The 15,517-nt window shown below is 40.6% G+C and overlaps 1 protein-coding gene across 1 annotated transcript in view; it reads left to right on the forward strand.

The window, feature by feature from the left end:
* The window catches only part of LOC127637570 (voltage-dependent calcium channel subunit alpha-2/delta-1-like), a 137,140-nt gene that overhangs the window by 83,455 nt on the left and 38,168 nt on the right, over positions 1-15,517 (forward strand). The window contains exons 10-22 of the mRNA XM_052118689.1: positions 162-261; positions 1,556-1,714; positions 3,057-3,161; positions 3,269-3,347; positions 3,522-3,571; positions 3,670-3,759; positions 3,845-3,922; positions 4,209-4,289; positions 4,812-4,886; positions 5,336-5,407; positions 8,857-8,928; positions 9,042-9,103; positions 9,918-9,994. Of these exons, the coding sequence (XP_051974649.1) occupies positions 162-261; positions 1,556-1,714; positions 3,057-3,161; positions 3,269-3,347; positions 3,522-3,571; positions 3,670-3,759; positions 3,845-3,922; positions 4,209-4,289; positions 4,812-4,886; positions 5,336-5,407; positions 8,857-8,928; positions 9,042-9,103; positions 9,918-9,994 (1,100 nt within the window). The remainder of the gene's footprint in view (positions 1-161; positions 262-1,555; positions 1,715-3,056; positions 3,162-3,268; positions 3,348-3,521; positions 3,572-3,669; positions 3,760-3,844; positions 3,923-4,208; positions 4,290-4,811; positions 4,887-5,335; positions 5,408-8,856; positions 8,929-9,041; positions 9,104-9,917; positions 9,995-15,517) is intronic.

Consider the following 15,517-nt stretch of genomic DNA (forward strand, 5'->3'; position numbering starts at 1 on the left):
TTAATAAGAGTGCCAATGTTATTTTGCTTTTTAAGAGGATTTTAAACTTGAAATCCTTATAAACATTTAATGACACCCCAGCTGTTAAGTGTAATGGGGCTGTAGTGTTTATACACATGTTATAAACTTGTAATAGGCATGTTATAAAAATGTAATTGCAGGAGTGGAAGTGTGTCAGGTCTGACTTTGAAGCTCATTCAAACTTCTGTTAGTGAGATGCTGGAAACGCTCTCTGATGACGATTACGTCAACATCGTCTCTGTGAGTATAAAGAAATTATCTTTCTGTCTGGTATCTTAATGTGCAATAAAGCATAATAAATAAAGCAATGAAAAGGTGTGTGTGTGTGTTGGTGCGAAGTGTTTGAATGATTAATTATGGCTCCTCTAAAATCTGGATTCCTGCTGAGTAGGAATTAAAACCTGAAAGGCAACAGGTGTATCAAGCCTATCTGGTAAATAAGTGTCCATGTGGCACGGTTTTGCTCGGTTTCAGTCAGTTAAAGGGTTAGTTCACCCAAAAAAGAAAATTATCCCATAATTTACTCACCCTCTAGCCATTCTAGGTGTATATGACTTTCTTCTTTCAACTAAACACAATCAGAGTTGTATTAAAAAATATCCTGGCTCTTCCAAGCTTTATAATGGGAATGAATTGTACCATAGATTTTGAAGCCCAAAAAAGCAAATCCATCCATCAAAAAAGTAATCCATATGGCTCCAGGGTGTTAATAAAGGCCTTCTAAAGCGAAGCGATGCACTTTTGTAAGAAAAATATCCATATTTATAACTTTATAAACTAGCTAAACTTTAACTGGCTTTATCACTGGCTTCCGGCCGCCCGTTCACAAGAGAGTCGAGTTCCGGTGTTTGACGTAGACGTAGCGTAACCTCCGGCGAGAAGTGACGGATGCAGATTTAATATAACTCTGATTGTGTTTAGCTGAAAGAAGAAAGTCATATACATCTAGGATGGCTTAAGGGTGAGTAAATGATGGGATAATTAAAAATTTTGGGTGAACTAACCCTTTAAGAATTTTTGATGTTTTCATCATCCCTGCTCTAGATGCTGGGCAATTCAATTATGAAATGTATTGCTTATTTCACTTTGTTTTTGATGCTATTGACAGGAATAAATATCACAATCCCTGTATGCAGGTTTCAAGAAAATGTGTTGTTTTCTGTATGTATATACTGTATGTGTGTTTCAATTAACTTTCTTTTTCCATTTTCTTAATAGCTTTCCGGGTGTATTTTATGGCCTCACTCCAGCTGTTAGCTTGATGTTAATGCAATTAGTCAACAGTGCTCTAAGTGTATTGCTGGCACTGAGCCATGAGACTTTTCAAGGACCACACTAAAACCTTGAATCAGAATGATGCATAATCCTTTCATAACCAGCTTTATATATGTGTGCGAGAGAGAGAGAGAGAGAGAGAGAGAGAGAAATGATGATGCAAATGTATTAATTATTTCACTCATTCTGCTCCTCACATTTTATTTCATAGCTTTTTTATTGAAAGTTAACTAGTAACAATGCTCATATGTGGTTTCAGTTTAATAGCTCAGCCAAATCAGTTGCCTGCTTTGATAACCTAGTCCAGGCCAACGTCCGCAATAAGAAGATTCTGAGGGATGCGGTGAAGAAGATCACAGCAAACGGCACAACGAACTATAAAATCGGTTTCAAGAAGGCTTTTGATCAGCTGTCCTCAGTAAGAATATATTTATGTAACTGAACTGAATGGCCAAGAAACACTGATGGGACTTTTAAGATGAAGTTACCATTTTTTACTACACAAAAATAAGATATTCACCTACAAATTATTTATTAAAAAATATTCAATTCATCATGTACATCTAGATAATTGGATCCACAACTCTAAAAAAAATCACTCTGGTTCTGTTCTGTTCTGTTCTGTTCTCCTCTCTCTCTCTCTCTCTCTCTCTCTCTCTCTCTCTCTCTCTCTCTCTCTATCTATCATTAAAGGGTTAGTGTACCCACAAAGGAAAATTCTCTCATAATTTACTCACCCTCATTCCATCCCAGATGTGTATGACCCTCTTTCTTCTGCAGAACACAAGCAGAGATTTTAAGAAAAATAGTTCAGCTTTAGGTCCATACAATGCAAGTGAATAGTGACCAGACCTTCTAAGCTCCAGAAATCACCAAATAAAAGTAATCCATATGACTCAAGTGCACTAATCCATATCTTCAAAGCAATATAATAGGTGTAGATGAGAAACAGATAAATATTTAAGCCCTTTTTACTCTATGTCTCCACTTTCTCTTTCACATTCTTTCACATTTTAAAGTGAAAGTGAAAGTGGAGATGTATGGTTAAAAAGGACACTACACTAATCATAACTCTTTGAAGATATGGATTAATCCACTGGAGTTGTATTGATTACTTTTATTTGGTGATTTTGGAGCCTCAAAGTTCTGGTCACCATTCACTTGCATTGTATGGACCTAAAGAGTTGAGATATTCATCTAAAATTATTTGTTTTTCGTTCAGCAGAAGAACGAAAGACATCAGCATCTGAGATGCATGAGGGTGAGTAAATGATGAGAGAATGTACATTGTTTGGGTGAACTCTCCCTTTAACAGCAGATAAAACATATGGTTAAATGCTAAGGAAATGGGCTAAAGATTGCAACTTCACTGATAAATAGATCAGGTCCAGAGGATAGAGAGATATATGTTGAGTACAGTCTATTTTGTGGAACGCTGTTAATGGCTGTTTATAAGTATCTGTTATATGACAAGTTGCTACAACACAGGATTCAGAGCTGTCTTCACAGTCTCGGCTCATTGGACTTTATTAGTATATTGCGCCCTCTTATGGCACCTGTTGGGACACGTCACAAAAACTTCTCTAATAAACATTTAAATTATAATCTTTTTTAGTAGCAATATAAATAGATATTAGTCCAAGTGAGGGGAAAAAATTTTTTTTGCATATTATTTTGCTCTTATGGGTTATCAAATTACATACTGCAATGCTAGGCAGAAACTTTGCAATAAAATACAAAATAACTTGTTCATTTCATAGGTGAATGTGTCCAGCGCTAACTGCAACAAGATCATCATGCTGTTTACTGATGGAGGAGAGGAGAGAGCATCAGAGATCTTTGATGATTACAACCATGATAAAAAAGTGAGCATGAACCATGCACACACACACACACACACACACAATCGCAGACCTGCTCTTCTTTTCTGCTACAATCACACCAATGTCCTATGTTTTCTCTCTTCTGTCAGGTTCGCATTTTTACCTTTTCAGTGGGCCAGCATAACTATGATAAGGGGCCGATTCAATGGATGGCCTGCACTAACAAAGGTATACTAGACTGAAATGAAACTTGAATGTGATATTGACGGACTGTTATGTCTAATTACCGTGCTTAACCATGCTCTTCAACTGTGACTTTAAATTCACTATATATTCACTTTTTTGATTAACATGTGAATGTATGAGGTAATGTAGGAATGTTTTATGTCATGTTTACTGCAGGTTATTATTATGAGATCCCCTCCATTGGTGCTATTAGGATCAACACCCAGGTATATACAGCATCACTTCAGCGTGGTCCACCCACAAACATATGAGAGAGCATACTCATGATATACTGCTTGGAACAATTGTCCTCCTTTACCTGCAGGAATATCTAGATGTGTTGGGCAGACCCATGGTGAAAGAAGACAAGAAAGCCAAAAATGTGCAATGGACTAATGTATATTTGGATGCCTTGGTACGTCAGTTCTATCTTTGTGCACTTGTACATTTACACCTGATGTAACTACAGAACTGAATGACTCTATTTCTATGTTTTGCAGGAGCTGGGCCTCGTGATTACAGGCACGCTACCAGTGTTCAACAAAACCAGCAACAGGAACAGTCGAGACAAGAATAAGGTAATGGACACTTTTTTTTAGTTGTGTTTCTGCCTCATTTACTGTAGTTCAACTTTGTACTTAAAAAGGAAAAGTGTCTATCAAGGGTCTATTATCGAGATATACAATTTTTATTTCATGTTGCAAAACCGTCAATGCACAACACATTTGTAAATGAATCTGAAATTGGGAACCAATCTTGAATTTGTCTCAAGGAAATAATTTGTCTTGTGAGTCAGCTGAAAGTGGAAGCCAATTTGTATGCAGTGATTTTAATTCATTTTGCTGTCCTTGTTATCAATTGAAGGACCTGAACCAGTTGATTCTGGGGGTGATGGCCATAGACGTGTCTCTGGAAGATATCAAGAGACTGACTCCACGATTCACTGTAAGGCATGAGAGCGTGTGGGCGAGATCTGTTCTACTTTATTTACGACTGTTGGGTTTGCAACATCGGAGAGCTTGCACAAGCGTTGCATTGACCTGTTGCTGCCCTGTAGCAGGACCTACAACTGGGATCTGTTATTCCTCCATACCAGTGCTGGTGTTATTTTCTCTTCAGCAAATCCTATTTTCTGTTTGTAATGGCAAACAAATTTATAGGGAGCATGTCATGGAAAGCAGGGTTTCCCTTGCTCTTTTGAAATACAGTTCAATGTAGACATACTTTATAGCCCAGAGCTCCATCTCCTGTCAACTCAGACCATTTATTTCTAAACTGATGGGTCACAACACAAAAATGGGTCACAGGTCTGTAAATGATAGGGACGCATCATTTACTTACCCTCATGTAGGAGATGTAAAACGGTAGTGTAAAATTAAATGCAAAGTTTTTAGTTCTAGAAAACATGACTTACGTTTTAAATGGACATTAGGAATCATAATCACTCATGTATTTTGTTCCATTAAGCTTGGCCCAAATGGATATTACTTCGCCATTGATCCCAACGGCTACGTGCTGCTTCATCCCAATCTTCAGCCAGAGGTAGCTTTCATTGTTTATTTCTGCTCGCTCTCTCTCTCTCTCTCTCTCTCTCTCTCTCTCTCTCTCTCTCTCTCTCTCTCTCTGCTAAAAAATGTATTATAACAGAACCACCCACATCCGTATAGGTCATCTGTCCTGTGCAATAATAATCATTTGTGCAATCCAAACACAATCATTCTGTTTAGTTTACAGATGAAACGGCAAAGAGAGCATTTATTCCAAACATATCATGACAGTAAATTAGAAAAATGTTTAGTCATTGATCAGTGGGATTAGTAGGTGCTTTATATGGAGCAAAGTTGGAATACTGAGAAATATTCCACCCTGGAAATCTTGGTCACCTTTTCAAAGAAAAAGTGACTCACGAATAAATGTTTTTAAACAAAAATAAGGTGTGCTGTCCAGTATTGATTTATTGTACCTTGAAAGTTGTTGTTGTTATACTTCAGGATCTGAAGTCTCAGGAACCTGTGACGCTGGACTTCCTGGATGCAGAACTAGAGGATGATGTGAAAGTGGAGGTAAGAACAAATTCAGTCAAAGTTAAACAAGGTGATGAAGTCACAGTAACAGTTTTAAAGTTATAGTTCACCCAACAGTTCTCTCATGATTTCTCACCATCATGCCGTCCCACATGTGTATGACTTTCTCTCTTCTGCTGAAACCAAAACAAAGTAATGTAATTACAATGTAATTGAATGGTAACTAAAACTTTGAAGGTCCAAAACGCATATAAAGTCAGCATATAAGTAATCCACATAACTCAATATGTTCAGAAGTGATATGATAGGTCTGGGTGAGAAATAGGTTCAATATTTAAGTCCTTTGTACTATTAATTATCCTCTCTGCCCAGTAGGTGGCGATATGCACAAAGAATGTGAATCGCCAAAAACAAAAGAGGAATGTGAAAGTGAAATTGGAGATTTATAGTAAAAAAGGACCACATTTTTCTGAATGGTTTCATGCATATAGTCATGTTAATAGTGTCCTATATGAACACGTTCTGCATTTATTTTCCCCAGGTTTTTTTCTTCTTCTTGAAAGTCATATTTGAATGTGCGATCTGTATCCTTAAATGGGTTGATCTGTATCCATACACACTGGAGTCATTTGGATTACTTTTATGATACCTTTATATGTTTTTTGGACCTTCAAAGTTCTGGCCACCGTTCATTTGCATTGTATGGACCAAGAGCTGAGATTTGTTTTTTTAAATCTTTGTTTGTGTTCAGTAGAAGAAAGTAAGTTACACACATCTGGGATGGCATGAGGGTGAGTAACTGATGAGATTGTTCATTTTTGGCTGATCTTTCCCTTTAAGCTCCTGCATATGACAGCAGTGATCAGATTTAATTTTAAGAGATGCTATTTACACCCTGCTGTGAATAATTACATGTAATATTTGCAGTATTTGCATTTTGTCTTGTAACTTGTGATATTATAAAATATTGTAATAGTATTGCATGTATATATAATGTAACATAATATATTTTATTTACATATTGTGCACAGAACAGAATGGAACATATATCAATTACACATGCACTAACCTCCAGCAATGTCTAAAACATGAAACTTTGTTGTAGTTTTGTCTGGCTCCTGCAGACTATTAAGGTGTAAATAGCTTTGCTGTGTGTCAATCTGTTAAAATTTTCATCTGGTGTAATTTGATCATTTAAAGAGACGTTTCATCCAAAAATGAAAATTATATCGTCTACACTTTACACGTGTTGCTCCAAACCTTTTGTGAAAAAAAAAAAAAAAGACAGAATGTTAAGAACTGACAGCCTCCATTCCAGCTTGGCCTCATAGTAAAAAACGTTACTCTAATTATATTTTTGCGAAATTACTTTTACGTGCCTCGTTTTGCATATCGCTGCAGTTTTCTGGTGAAATAAGCACTAGAGGCACTTCAACTATAATGAGTTTTAATCAGGAGTAACTTATTTAAAACAAACACAACACTATCTCAACATCGAAACACTTTTACTGTAACGCATGATCTGAAAGGCAATATATTTTAATGCTTGCATTACATAACTCACTACATATACAAACTTACTCAGGTGTACTAATCAAAGAACGAACATGTGTGATGTCATTTAGAACAAATACTGAGCTTTTGCATTAGTTTCAGTGGTTCGTAACAGCTCACCTGGGCGAAATTTTAGAAAAACTTCTAACCAGCTGCTAAACACTGTCTACCATCAGTCTACATCATCGGTAGGTGTGACCTGGAACTCCACCTACTACTTTGTTTACATTTTTTCAGCCAGTATTCAACTTGAACCCACCAGCGTGGTTTCGATTGTGAAACCATGCCATGCGATTTTTTTGGTTTTTGTTTAATTAGTCTACAAAAGGAATAAAAATTACTCAAATACTCTGCACATTAACAATTCAATACACTGATCTTTCCAGCAGTTTCAGTGTCATCATAAATTACAATAACAGACTGTAACCGGCACATATTAAGGCTGCATATAGTGTGTTAGCGCATTATGTGATTTCTACTCATAGATGAGGCATAGAGTCATTGATAACACATTTTAATGTCCCATTAGTTTAGGTTTTACTGAGTGTCCTCATATTTAAATGCCCATCTAAATTGCCCCACAGCGGTGTAGCGGGTGTCTGAATGTTCAGGAAAAGTATACCATTGCTCGGCTGTTTAGAAATTCTTTTTACCCCTGAGCAAAGAACGAATTAGAACTTCGAAGTATATTGGGGCCTTTAGAGGGTTGGAAAACCAGGGCTCGAGACCACAAAGCACAAGTTGACACGTGAGCCCAAAGTGTCATAGAAGTGCTACTAAGTGATGTGGCTGCTTCAGCTATTGTGTTTTTCATCTCACATTTGCTTTTACAACATTATCACTTAGCTTTAGGTGTTGAGTTTAGGTAAGAGATGTTTGTTTTGTTCAACTCACATTTGCTTTTAACACACTATCGGTTAGGTTTAGATTTAACAGTTTGGGTAGGGACGTCAGTTTTGTTCATTTCAAAATACAAAACAAAAACAGTATCATCTCACATTTGCTTTTTATGACACTGTTGGTTAGGTTTCTGTTAAAGGTCTAGGTTAGTGAGGTAGGATTTATTCATTTAAAAGCCATAAAGCTTAAAACTTAAAAACCTCATCTTTTGGGGAGAACTTTAAACTCGCTTTTAGCACCCCTCAGTGGACACTTCACATTGAAACTACAGCGATACATGTAAAAAAAACATGTAGAAACATTTTGCAACAACAATGAAAAAAAGAAAGAATGTTAATGTTGGCCTGAGGCTGTCAGTCCCTAACATTCTGCCTACAAACATGATTGTAATTTTTTGGTGAACTATCCCTTTAATATCCCTTATGCCCTGTTGTACAGCTGTTTATATCAAAACAAAACAATTATCAAAGCATCAACAAACAGAGAGAACTTGATTCTCAGTCCTGTATGATTTCATAACAAAATGTTGTATATAAAAATCTTAATTTCCTCCCACCATACAGGGACCTGCACTGTAAAACCAGAATGAATCATTTTGAGAGTGATTAACTGGTTATTAGGTTATAGTAGACTGTAGTACACTTTAGAATTGAAGGTCTGGAAAATGTCTTCCACAGTGTTAGCATTTGGTCATTAGTGATGTTTTGATGAAATCAACAGTTGGAATGTGTTTGTGATTTGGTAGACTCCTTGATAGATCAACCAATGACCATATTTACAGTAATGATACACTACCAACATTTTGAACTCACTCATTCTTTTTATTATAATTTCCACATTTTAGAATAATAAAAGTCATCTAAATGATGACATAACACAAATACAAGTATGGGAATTATTCAAAATATTTTGTAAAATCATGAGATGCATCAATTTAGTCAAGTGTGACCAAACTTTTGACTTTTGGTAGTGTACATCTATAGACCTCATAACAGGGCACAAACACTGTGGTCTGTTTTAATTTCTGTCTATAGATCAGGAAAAGCATGATAGACGGTAAGAAGGGTGATCGGACTTTCCGCACTCTTTTAAAGTCACAAGATGAGGTAATGATGCATGCTTTAACAGTGTATTATTTATTCAAATAAATAAATAAAAATAGCTGAATGTAATGGATTAATAAACTGTGAACTTTTGTCTCATTTTACTGTCATTGCAGCGTTATATAGACAGGGGCGTCAGAACCTACACTTGGGGTCCAGTTGATAAAACGGACTACAGGTACAACAGTCTTTTTTAGTATAGTATAAATAGCTTTACAGTATATAGCCTCTTAGATAACACTTAGATGAGAATATTATAAAGTCTTAATATACAGGAACTAATTTTTCCAAGATTTGCCCTTAAATGAAACACATTATCTCATATAGAAGTTAGTATTCCCCCCCCCCATTTAATGTTGTGAAGGTGTGATAGAAGAAGTAGTGTTGCCTGAGAAAACCACTAGAGAGCACTGTGCAAAGGCATGCTAAAGAGTGTTTAACAGATGTTCTACAGATCCAAATCAACATACATCACTTGCTTAAGGACACAAAATAAAGTAGTAATTGATGCAATAGGAACGCTTTCATCAGACTAACTCTTTTGTCCTTGAGATCACTTTTAATTAGGTTTAACAGCACTAACAACTAAATTCTTGTAGTGTAGATAAAAGCAAGGAAGACCATTTCAAAACAAATGATTTCAATCCACCTCCTTCTCAACCAATGTATGGTTGGAAAATATACAAGCACTAACACAACCAAAGACACACTGACAAACCACGATTTGTCACCTAGTATTGCTAGTTGAAGGCAGGTGGTATGTATAGTCTAAGGGGAGGGGACATTCTTATTCTAGAGAGCATTTTATTAGGCAAAAATATGTAATTAATGTGTAACAATTAATGATAAACAATTGTTGTCCACTTTTAGGAGTACACTCGCCTATAAATGGTTTCAAAGCTAACAGACATGGACTAAAAGCAACGAAAGTCCAAGGGTGATTTCAGGGGGTGCTCAATTTTCCATTTATTTCTCTTTCCTTCTCTTCATAGCCTTGCTTTAGTTCTACCAGAGTACAGTCTAAATTACATCAAGGCCACAATAGGAGACACCATCACTCAGGCAAAATGTAAGTAACCCATCAGACCATTACTCACCTTTATCAAACTCAGAGAAATGTCAGCCTCACTGAGCAGAGTAGAGATGCCTTAAGGAGAGCTCCTGGTTTTTATCCAGATAAAGGTTGAGCCCCCTCGACTCAACCCCTTCGTCCATTCCACATCTCTTTTTGACACCCTCACCACCTCCAGAGCTGTAGCAACATGGTTTCTAAGTTGTGATCTACCTCTGAGAGCGTTCACCAGACGGGGTGAAGACCCACTTAATGGCAAATGCGTCTCTCCCCATGCGTATTACCCCTTTTTTCCTTCCAAATTCACCTCTGCACCCATGTTTACCATCTGCTCCTCTCTTATGTGGGTTTTGGGAGAGGAAATTGAAATTGAAAGACCCCCTCCACTCAAGAAAGCCTCACGGTTTCTATACAATATTCTTATTCAAAGCTTTTGGGTGTTGAATAAAATATTGTGAAATCCCTTATGTTTTTTCCTTATTTCCCCTTCCCCAAACCCCTTTCATTCTCTCTCTCTCTCTCTCTCTCTCTCTCTCTCTCTCTCTCTCTCTCTCTCTCTCTCTCTCTCTCTCTCCATCTGTCTCCCTCTTTTCCATATTTTGCCTGTCTGTCTAAAGCTTGGAGGCCCTACATAGATTCCGGCAAGTATTTTCCTGCTGTTCTCTTACTCTTTTCTAATTTCAGAGTCCTGTAGTATGCACTAGAGATATACCGATATTGGTTTTTATGACCGATACTGTTTACATTTATGTTTAAGGTTTTAGTTCTGCTTTGAGAGTCAATAATAATTAAATCATTCATCACTTGGCTCTAAAAGTGAACGACCACTTTACACTCAACATTTAGCATTTTCAACAAAAAACTATTTTACCTGTTTTATTTTCAATGCACACTTGTTCAAGACTTAAAGACATAAAAACTAGATTTTGGTGGCTTTTAGTCCATGACTATTAGCTTTGAAGCTATATACTATATGCTAGTATACTCCTTAAGGTTTCTAGCAGATATTTACATATATAAAATTTGTTTCCTTTTATTTAAGTTCATCTTTGTTTTGCGCATTGTCTAACTCTATCGGTAACCCCAATTCTTAAAAACCAATAACCAATTAAGCGGAAAAGTTCAAATATCGGTTACAAATACCGGACAAACCAATTATCGGTCCATCTCTAATACTCACACTTGTTTAGGGCTATATGTATCTCTATCGGTAACCCCAATTTTTAAAAAACAATTAAGTGTAAAAGAGAAAATATCGGTTACAGCTATCTGTAAAACCGATTATCTGTCCATCTCTAGAACTCACACCTGCTCATGTAAAGTGTCTGTTTACCCTGTGTAACTCTATCGGTAATCCAGATTTTTAAAAACCAATAACCGATTAAGTGGAAAAGTGAAAATATCGGTTACAAATATCAGTCAAACCGATTATCGGTCCATCTCTAATACTCACACCAACTTGTTTAGGACTATTTGTAACTCTATTGGTAATCCCAATTTTTTAAAAACGATAACTGATTAAGTGGGAAAATGAAAATCTTGGTTACAAATATTGGTCAAACCTATTATCGGTACATCTCTAATACTCACACTTGCTTTACACCTGTTAAATGCACCATAGTCACCATAGAAATGTATGTACACATTCACATCACTCATTCTGCTTTGTGTCTGTTATGCATGCGTGTCTGTTTCCCAGCTGAGCATGTTAGATTATATCTGTTTTCTCCTTGCAACTGGCAGCATTATTGTGTTTGTCAAAGGTATGAGAGTGGTTAGCATTTCATGATAATCAGAGCGTGTGGATAATACTTTCCCATGCTGGGACCGATCTGTATTTATCAGAATGTTTGTGTGTGTGTGTGAGAGCATCAGGAGATGTTTAGGGGTGGATTCCTGGGGTTTGGAAGGTGAAACCACAAAGGACACGAATGTGACTCCCAGTTCTCTTTTATCCAAACCCTCCCGCTCTTTGAATCATCTGGATGTTTTAAAAGCCTCATAAAGGGGCAGTTTAACAACATACAGGCCTTGCTCTTCAAAAAACATCTCCTCTGTGTGTGTGTTGGGTCCATGTGTGCATGTCCAGGTGCGAATGTGGTGTGTGTGTGTGTCCATTTTTAACTTTAACAGTATGGTGTAACTTTGAGGCTTCTAATGTTACTGTTCTGCAATAACAGTCTATACTTATCACCTGTCTGCCACCAGATCTCTGCTTTTCTTTAAAAACACATCCACCGAACTATTTTTGTGCCCCTTAAAACATATTTGACACTTTTACCCTTTCTTTTATACCTGGTACCACTTCAGAGATTGGATAACACAGTTTGCACTCCGAATAATGGCAATCATGTGAAAATACAGTGGTGCTAAAGAGGTATTTTATTTTTAATCCACACTTAATATACATTATTATACATTATTTTCAAGAAAGCATTTCACAAGAAATACTTTGATATACTGTATGTTAAAAATTAAGACAAGTACTTGTTATTTGGACACTTGTTGTCAAATGTTAGTGGAACATCTGATGAACTACTTTTGTGGTTCTCTTACGAGAGGTTCTCTCGTATTGCGTAAGCTAGCTTACGCTACGGGAAAGATTCATCTTTTCTGAGATATTGAAGCCAAAAAATTATCCTTAATTTTTGTATCCATTGTCAACGCAGTGCAGCAGCTGCAGACCTTGAGCGGGCTAGCTAGCGAGCTCATAGGTTGCTCTGTGGCAACTGCTGCAGCCTATAGACGAGCTTGGGCGAACTCGCATCCAATGAGAGGCGTCCGCGCGCTCACTGCATCAAAGCCCGCCAAAATGGGCGTGACTAGAGTGCATATAAGCGTAGTTCAGTAGGCTGGAACCCTGATTTTCATCTCTTCAGCGAAGCTCTTCGCATCGCTGACCTGGAAGCCGCGTCGCCGTTCGAGGGGCATCAAGCAAGCGTGGACAGCGCTAGAAGAAGCCGGCCGTCTCAGCCACCTTCAGCCATCCTGCGAGCTACGCCATCCGGCGACGTATCCTTTTATTCAGCAAGCTAGTTCTCACGAACTATTCACAAAAGAGTACGAGCGTCTTTTTCAAGATGCCTCGCTCCACTTGCGCCTCATGTCGCGCCCTTCTCAGCACAGGAGACCGCCACATCATCTGCGCTCTCTGCCTGGGACTGGGGCACGCAGAGCTCGCCCTCACTGAGGGCGGATGGCGTTTTCTGCGAGGAGCTACCGATGTCGACCCTGCGGGCTCGACTCGAAGCGCTCAAAGCAGAAACCACCGCGCCGCCTTACCTTCAGCCGCGCAGGAAGAAGCGCCGCTCACAAAGGCTGCCGGAAACTGTGGTTGAAGCGACTGCCTCGCCGGAGCCTCTCCCTCGAGCATCGCTTTCACCCTCCCCGCCCCCCCGGGCCGCACTGCTGCCATCTCTGATGACGAGGCGGAGGATAAGGGCCGCTGTTCCATCATGGCTTCGGACAGCGAGGAGTGGTCAGGCTCCCAAGCCTCCTCCTCGGCCCAGGAATCCAGCAGGACCCGCGCCGGAGTCGAAGGGGAGTTAACACGCCTCCTCACACAGGCCGTCGACAGCCTCGGGCTCGAGTGGTCACCGCCCCCTGAGCAGGCACCCAACAGACTCGACGGCTGCTTTCTTCAAAGCCATCGCCGCTCTACACCCGCGGCCCGGGCGCTCCCTTCCTGCCGGAATTACATACGGAGCTTGCAAAGTCGTGGAGCGCTCCTTTTCAGCCAGGACCCGTTCCCACGTCTCCACCTCTCTCGCGTCGGTGGGCGGCGCCACTGAGAGAGCTACTCCTCCATCCCCGGTCGAGGACTCGGTAGCAGCACACCTTTGTCCGCCCTCCACGAGATGGCGTTCCAAGCCTGTTCTCCCGTCTAAGGCCTGCAGAGTGACTTCCGCCTATGTTGGCCGCGCCTATTCCGCCGCCGGCCAAGCCGCATCTGCTCTGCACTCAATGGCCGTTTTACAGATCCTACAAGCAGACCTTCTTCGGGAGTGGGATGAGAAAGGCAGGCACCCAGAGGCTGTTACTGATCTACGAAGCGCGACAGACCTCGTCCTTCGCGCTACCAAAGCTGCAGCCCAAGCTCTAGGGAAGTGCATGGCCTCGCTGACTGTGACCGAGAGACACTTATGGCTAACACTAGCTGACATGGGAGAAGCAGAGCGCTCCACGTTCCTCAACGCACCGCTCTCTCCGACCGGTCTCTTCGGCTCCGCGGTGAGTGGCATTGTTGACCGCTTCTCAGAAGTCCAGAAAGCCACCCAAGCCATGAACCTCTTCCTGCGGCGTCGCGCTAGCTCCTCTGCAGGCCGCTCACGTGATCAGCCTCCTGCACGAGCCTCTTCACAGCACCCAGTTCAACAAACTCAGACTTCTCAGCGTCGACAGGGCGGCCGCCCTCGATCAGCGCTCAGACAGCCGCCGCAGACCGCCGCCCCAGCGGGCCTCGATTTAAGGTAACGCTGAAACCAGAGCAACCGAAGTCTTCCTAACTTTGTTGAACAAGCGACGGCTCAGTCCGCCGCGGCCGGACCACCATCAAAGCTTTGCCCCCTGTCAGTCCCCTTCTCTCAGGCTACTACAGTGGTGAATTTAGCAGCCAACAAGCCGGTGACACTGCCCGCTTGCTTGCACTCAAACGCCGTTTTCACGGCGACCGAATAAATCTTGTAAAGAGCAAAAATGTCTTATGTGTAGAAAAAGTGCCCACAACCCAGTGTTACGCCCCTACACACAAGCATAACACATCCGCGCCCCTGTCAGAGCATGCTCTCATAAAGCGGTTCACGAACCGCTCGGCGTCAGAGTCAATGAAGGCGCCCACAAATGCGTCTGTGGCGCCCATTCTCTGCCCGCTCTGTCACACGACCAGCCCTATGTGTAGAAAATGTGCCCACAATCCAGTGTTCACTACTGCACACAAGCACTGCATGTCTCGTGTCCCCACCAGAGCACGCTCACATAAAGCGGTTACAAACCGCTCGAGTGTCAGAGTCAATGAAGGCGCCCACAAATGCATGCGCGCGCCCATTCTCTGCCCGCTCTGTTACACGGCCAGCAACCATTCCTCTGTGTGTAAGTCCCGTGCCCATGACTATGCTTGCGCATCACGTAACAGATGTGACTCTTTCCCCATTAATTCCAATCGGGAAGTCACTCACAAAACAGCCTGTTCATGCTGTCTGCGAGCAATCATGCATGAACACACTAAACGCGCTCACACATTTTGTTCAGCGCTCTGTGTGCGGCAATCAGAGCGAATTGGCCATTCACCCTCTAGCGTTACGCTTCAAAGCGTGGGAAGCTATTCCAGGGATATCCAAGTGGGTGTTAAGCACAATACAACAGGGCTATTTGCTACAGTTCGATCGCCGCCCTCCTCGCTTCAGAGCGCGGCTCGAAACCACTGTGAACACGGAAGCAGCGTGCATGCTTCGTTCAGAAATAGCAAGCCTTCTGTGCAAAAGGGCCATAGAAAAAGTGCCACCCTCTCTGAGCGAGTCGGGG

This window comes from Xyrauchen texanus, chromosome 45 (genome assembly GCF_025860055.1).
Source record: "Xyrauchen texanus isolate HMW12.3.18 chromosome 45, RBS_HiC_50CHRs, whole genome shotgun sequence".
In the NCBI taxonomy this organism is placed as follows: Eukaryota; Metazoa; Chordata; class Actinopteri; order Cypriniformes; family Catostomidae; genus Xyrauchen; species Xyrauchen texanus.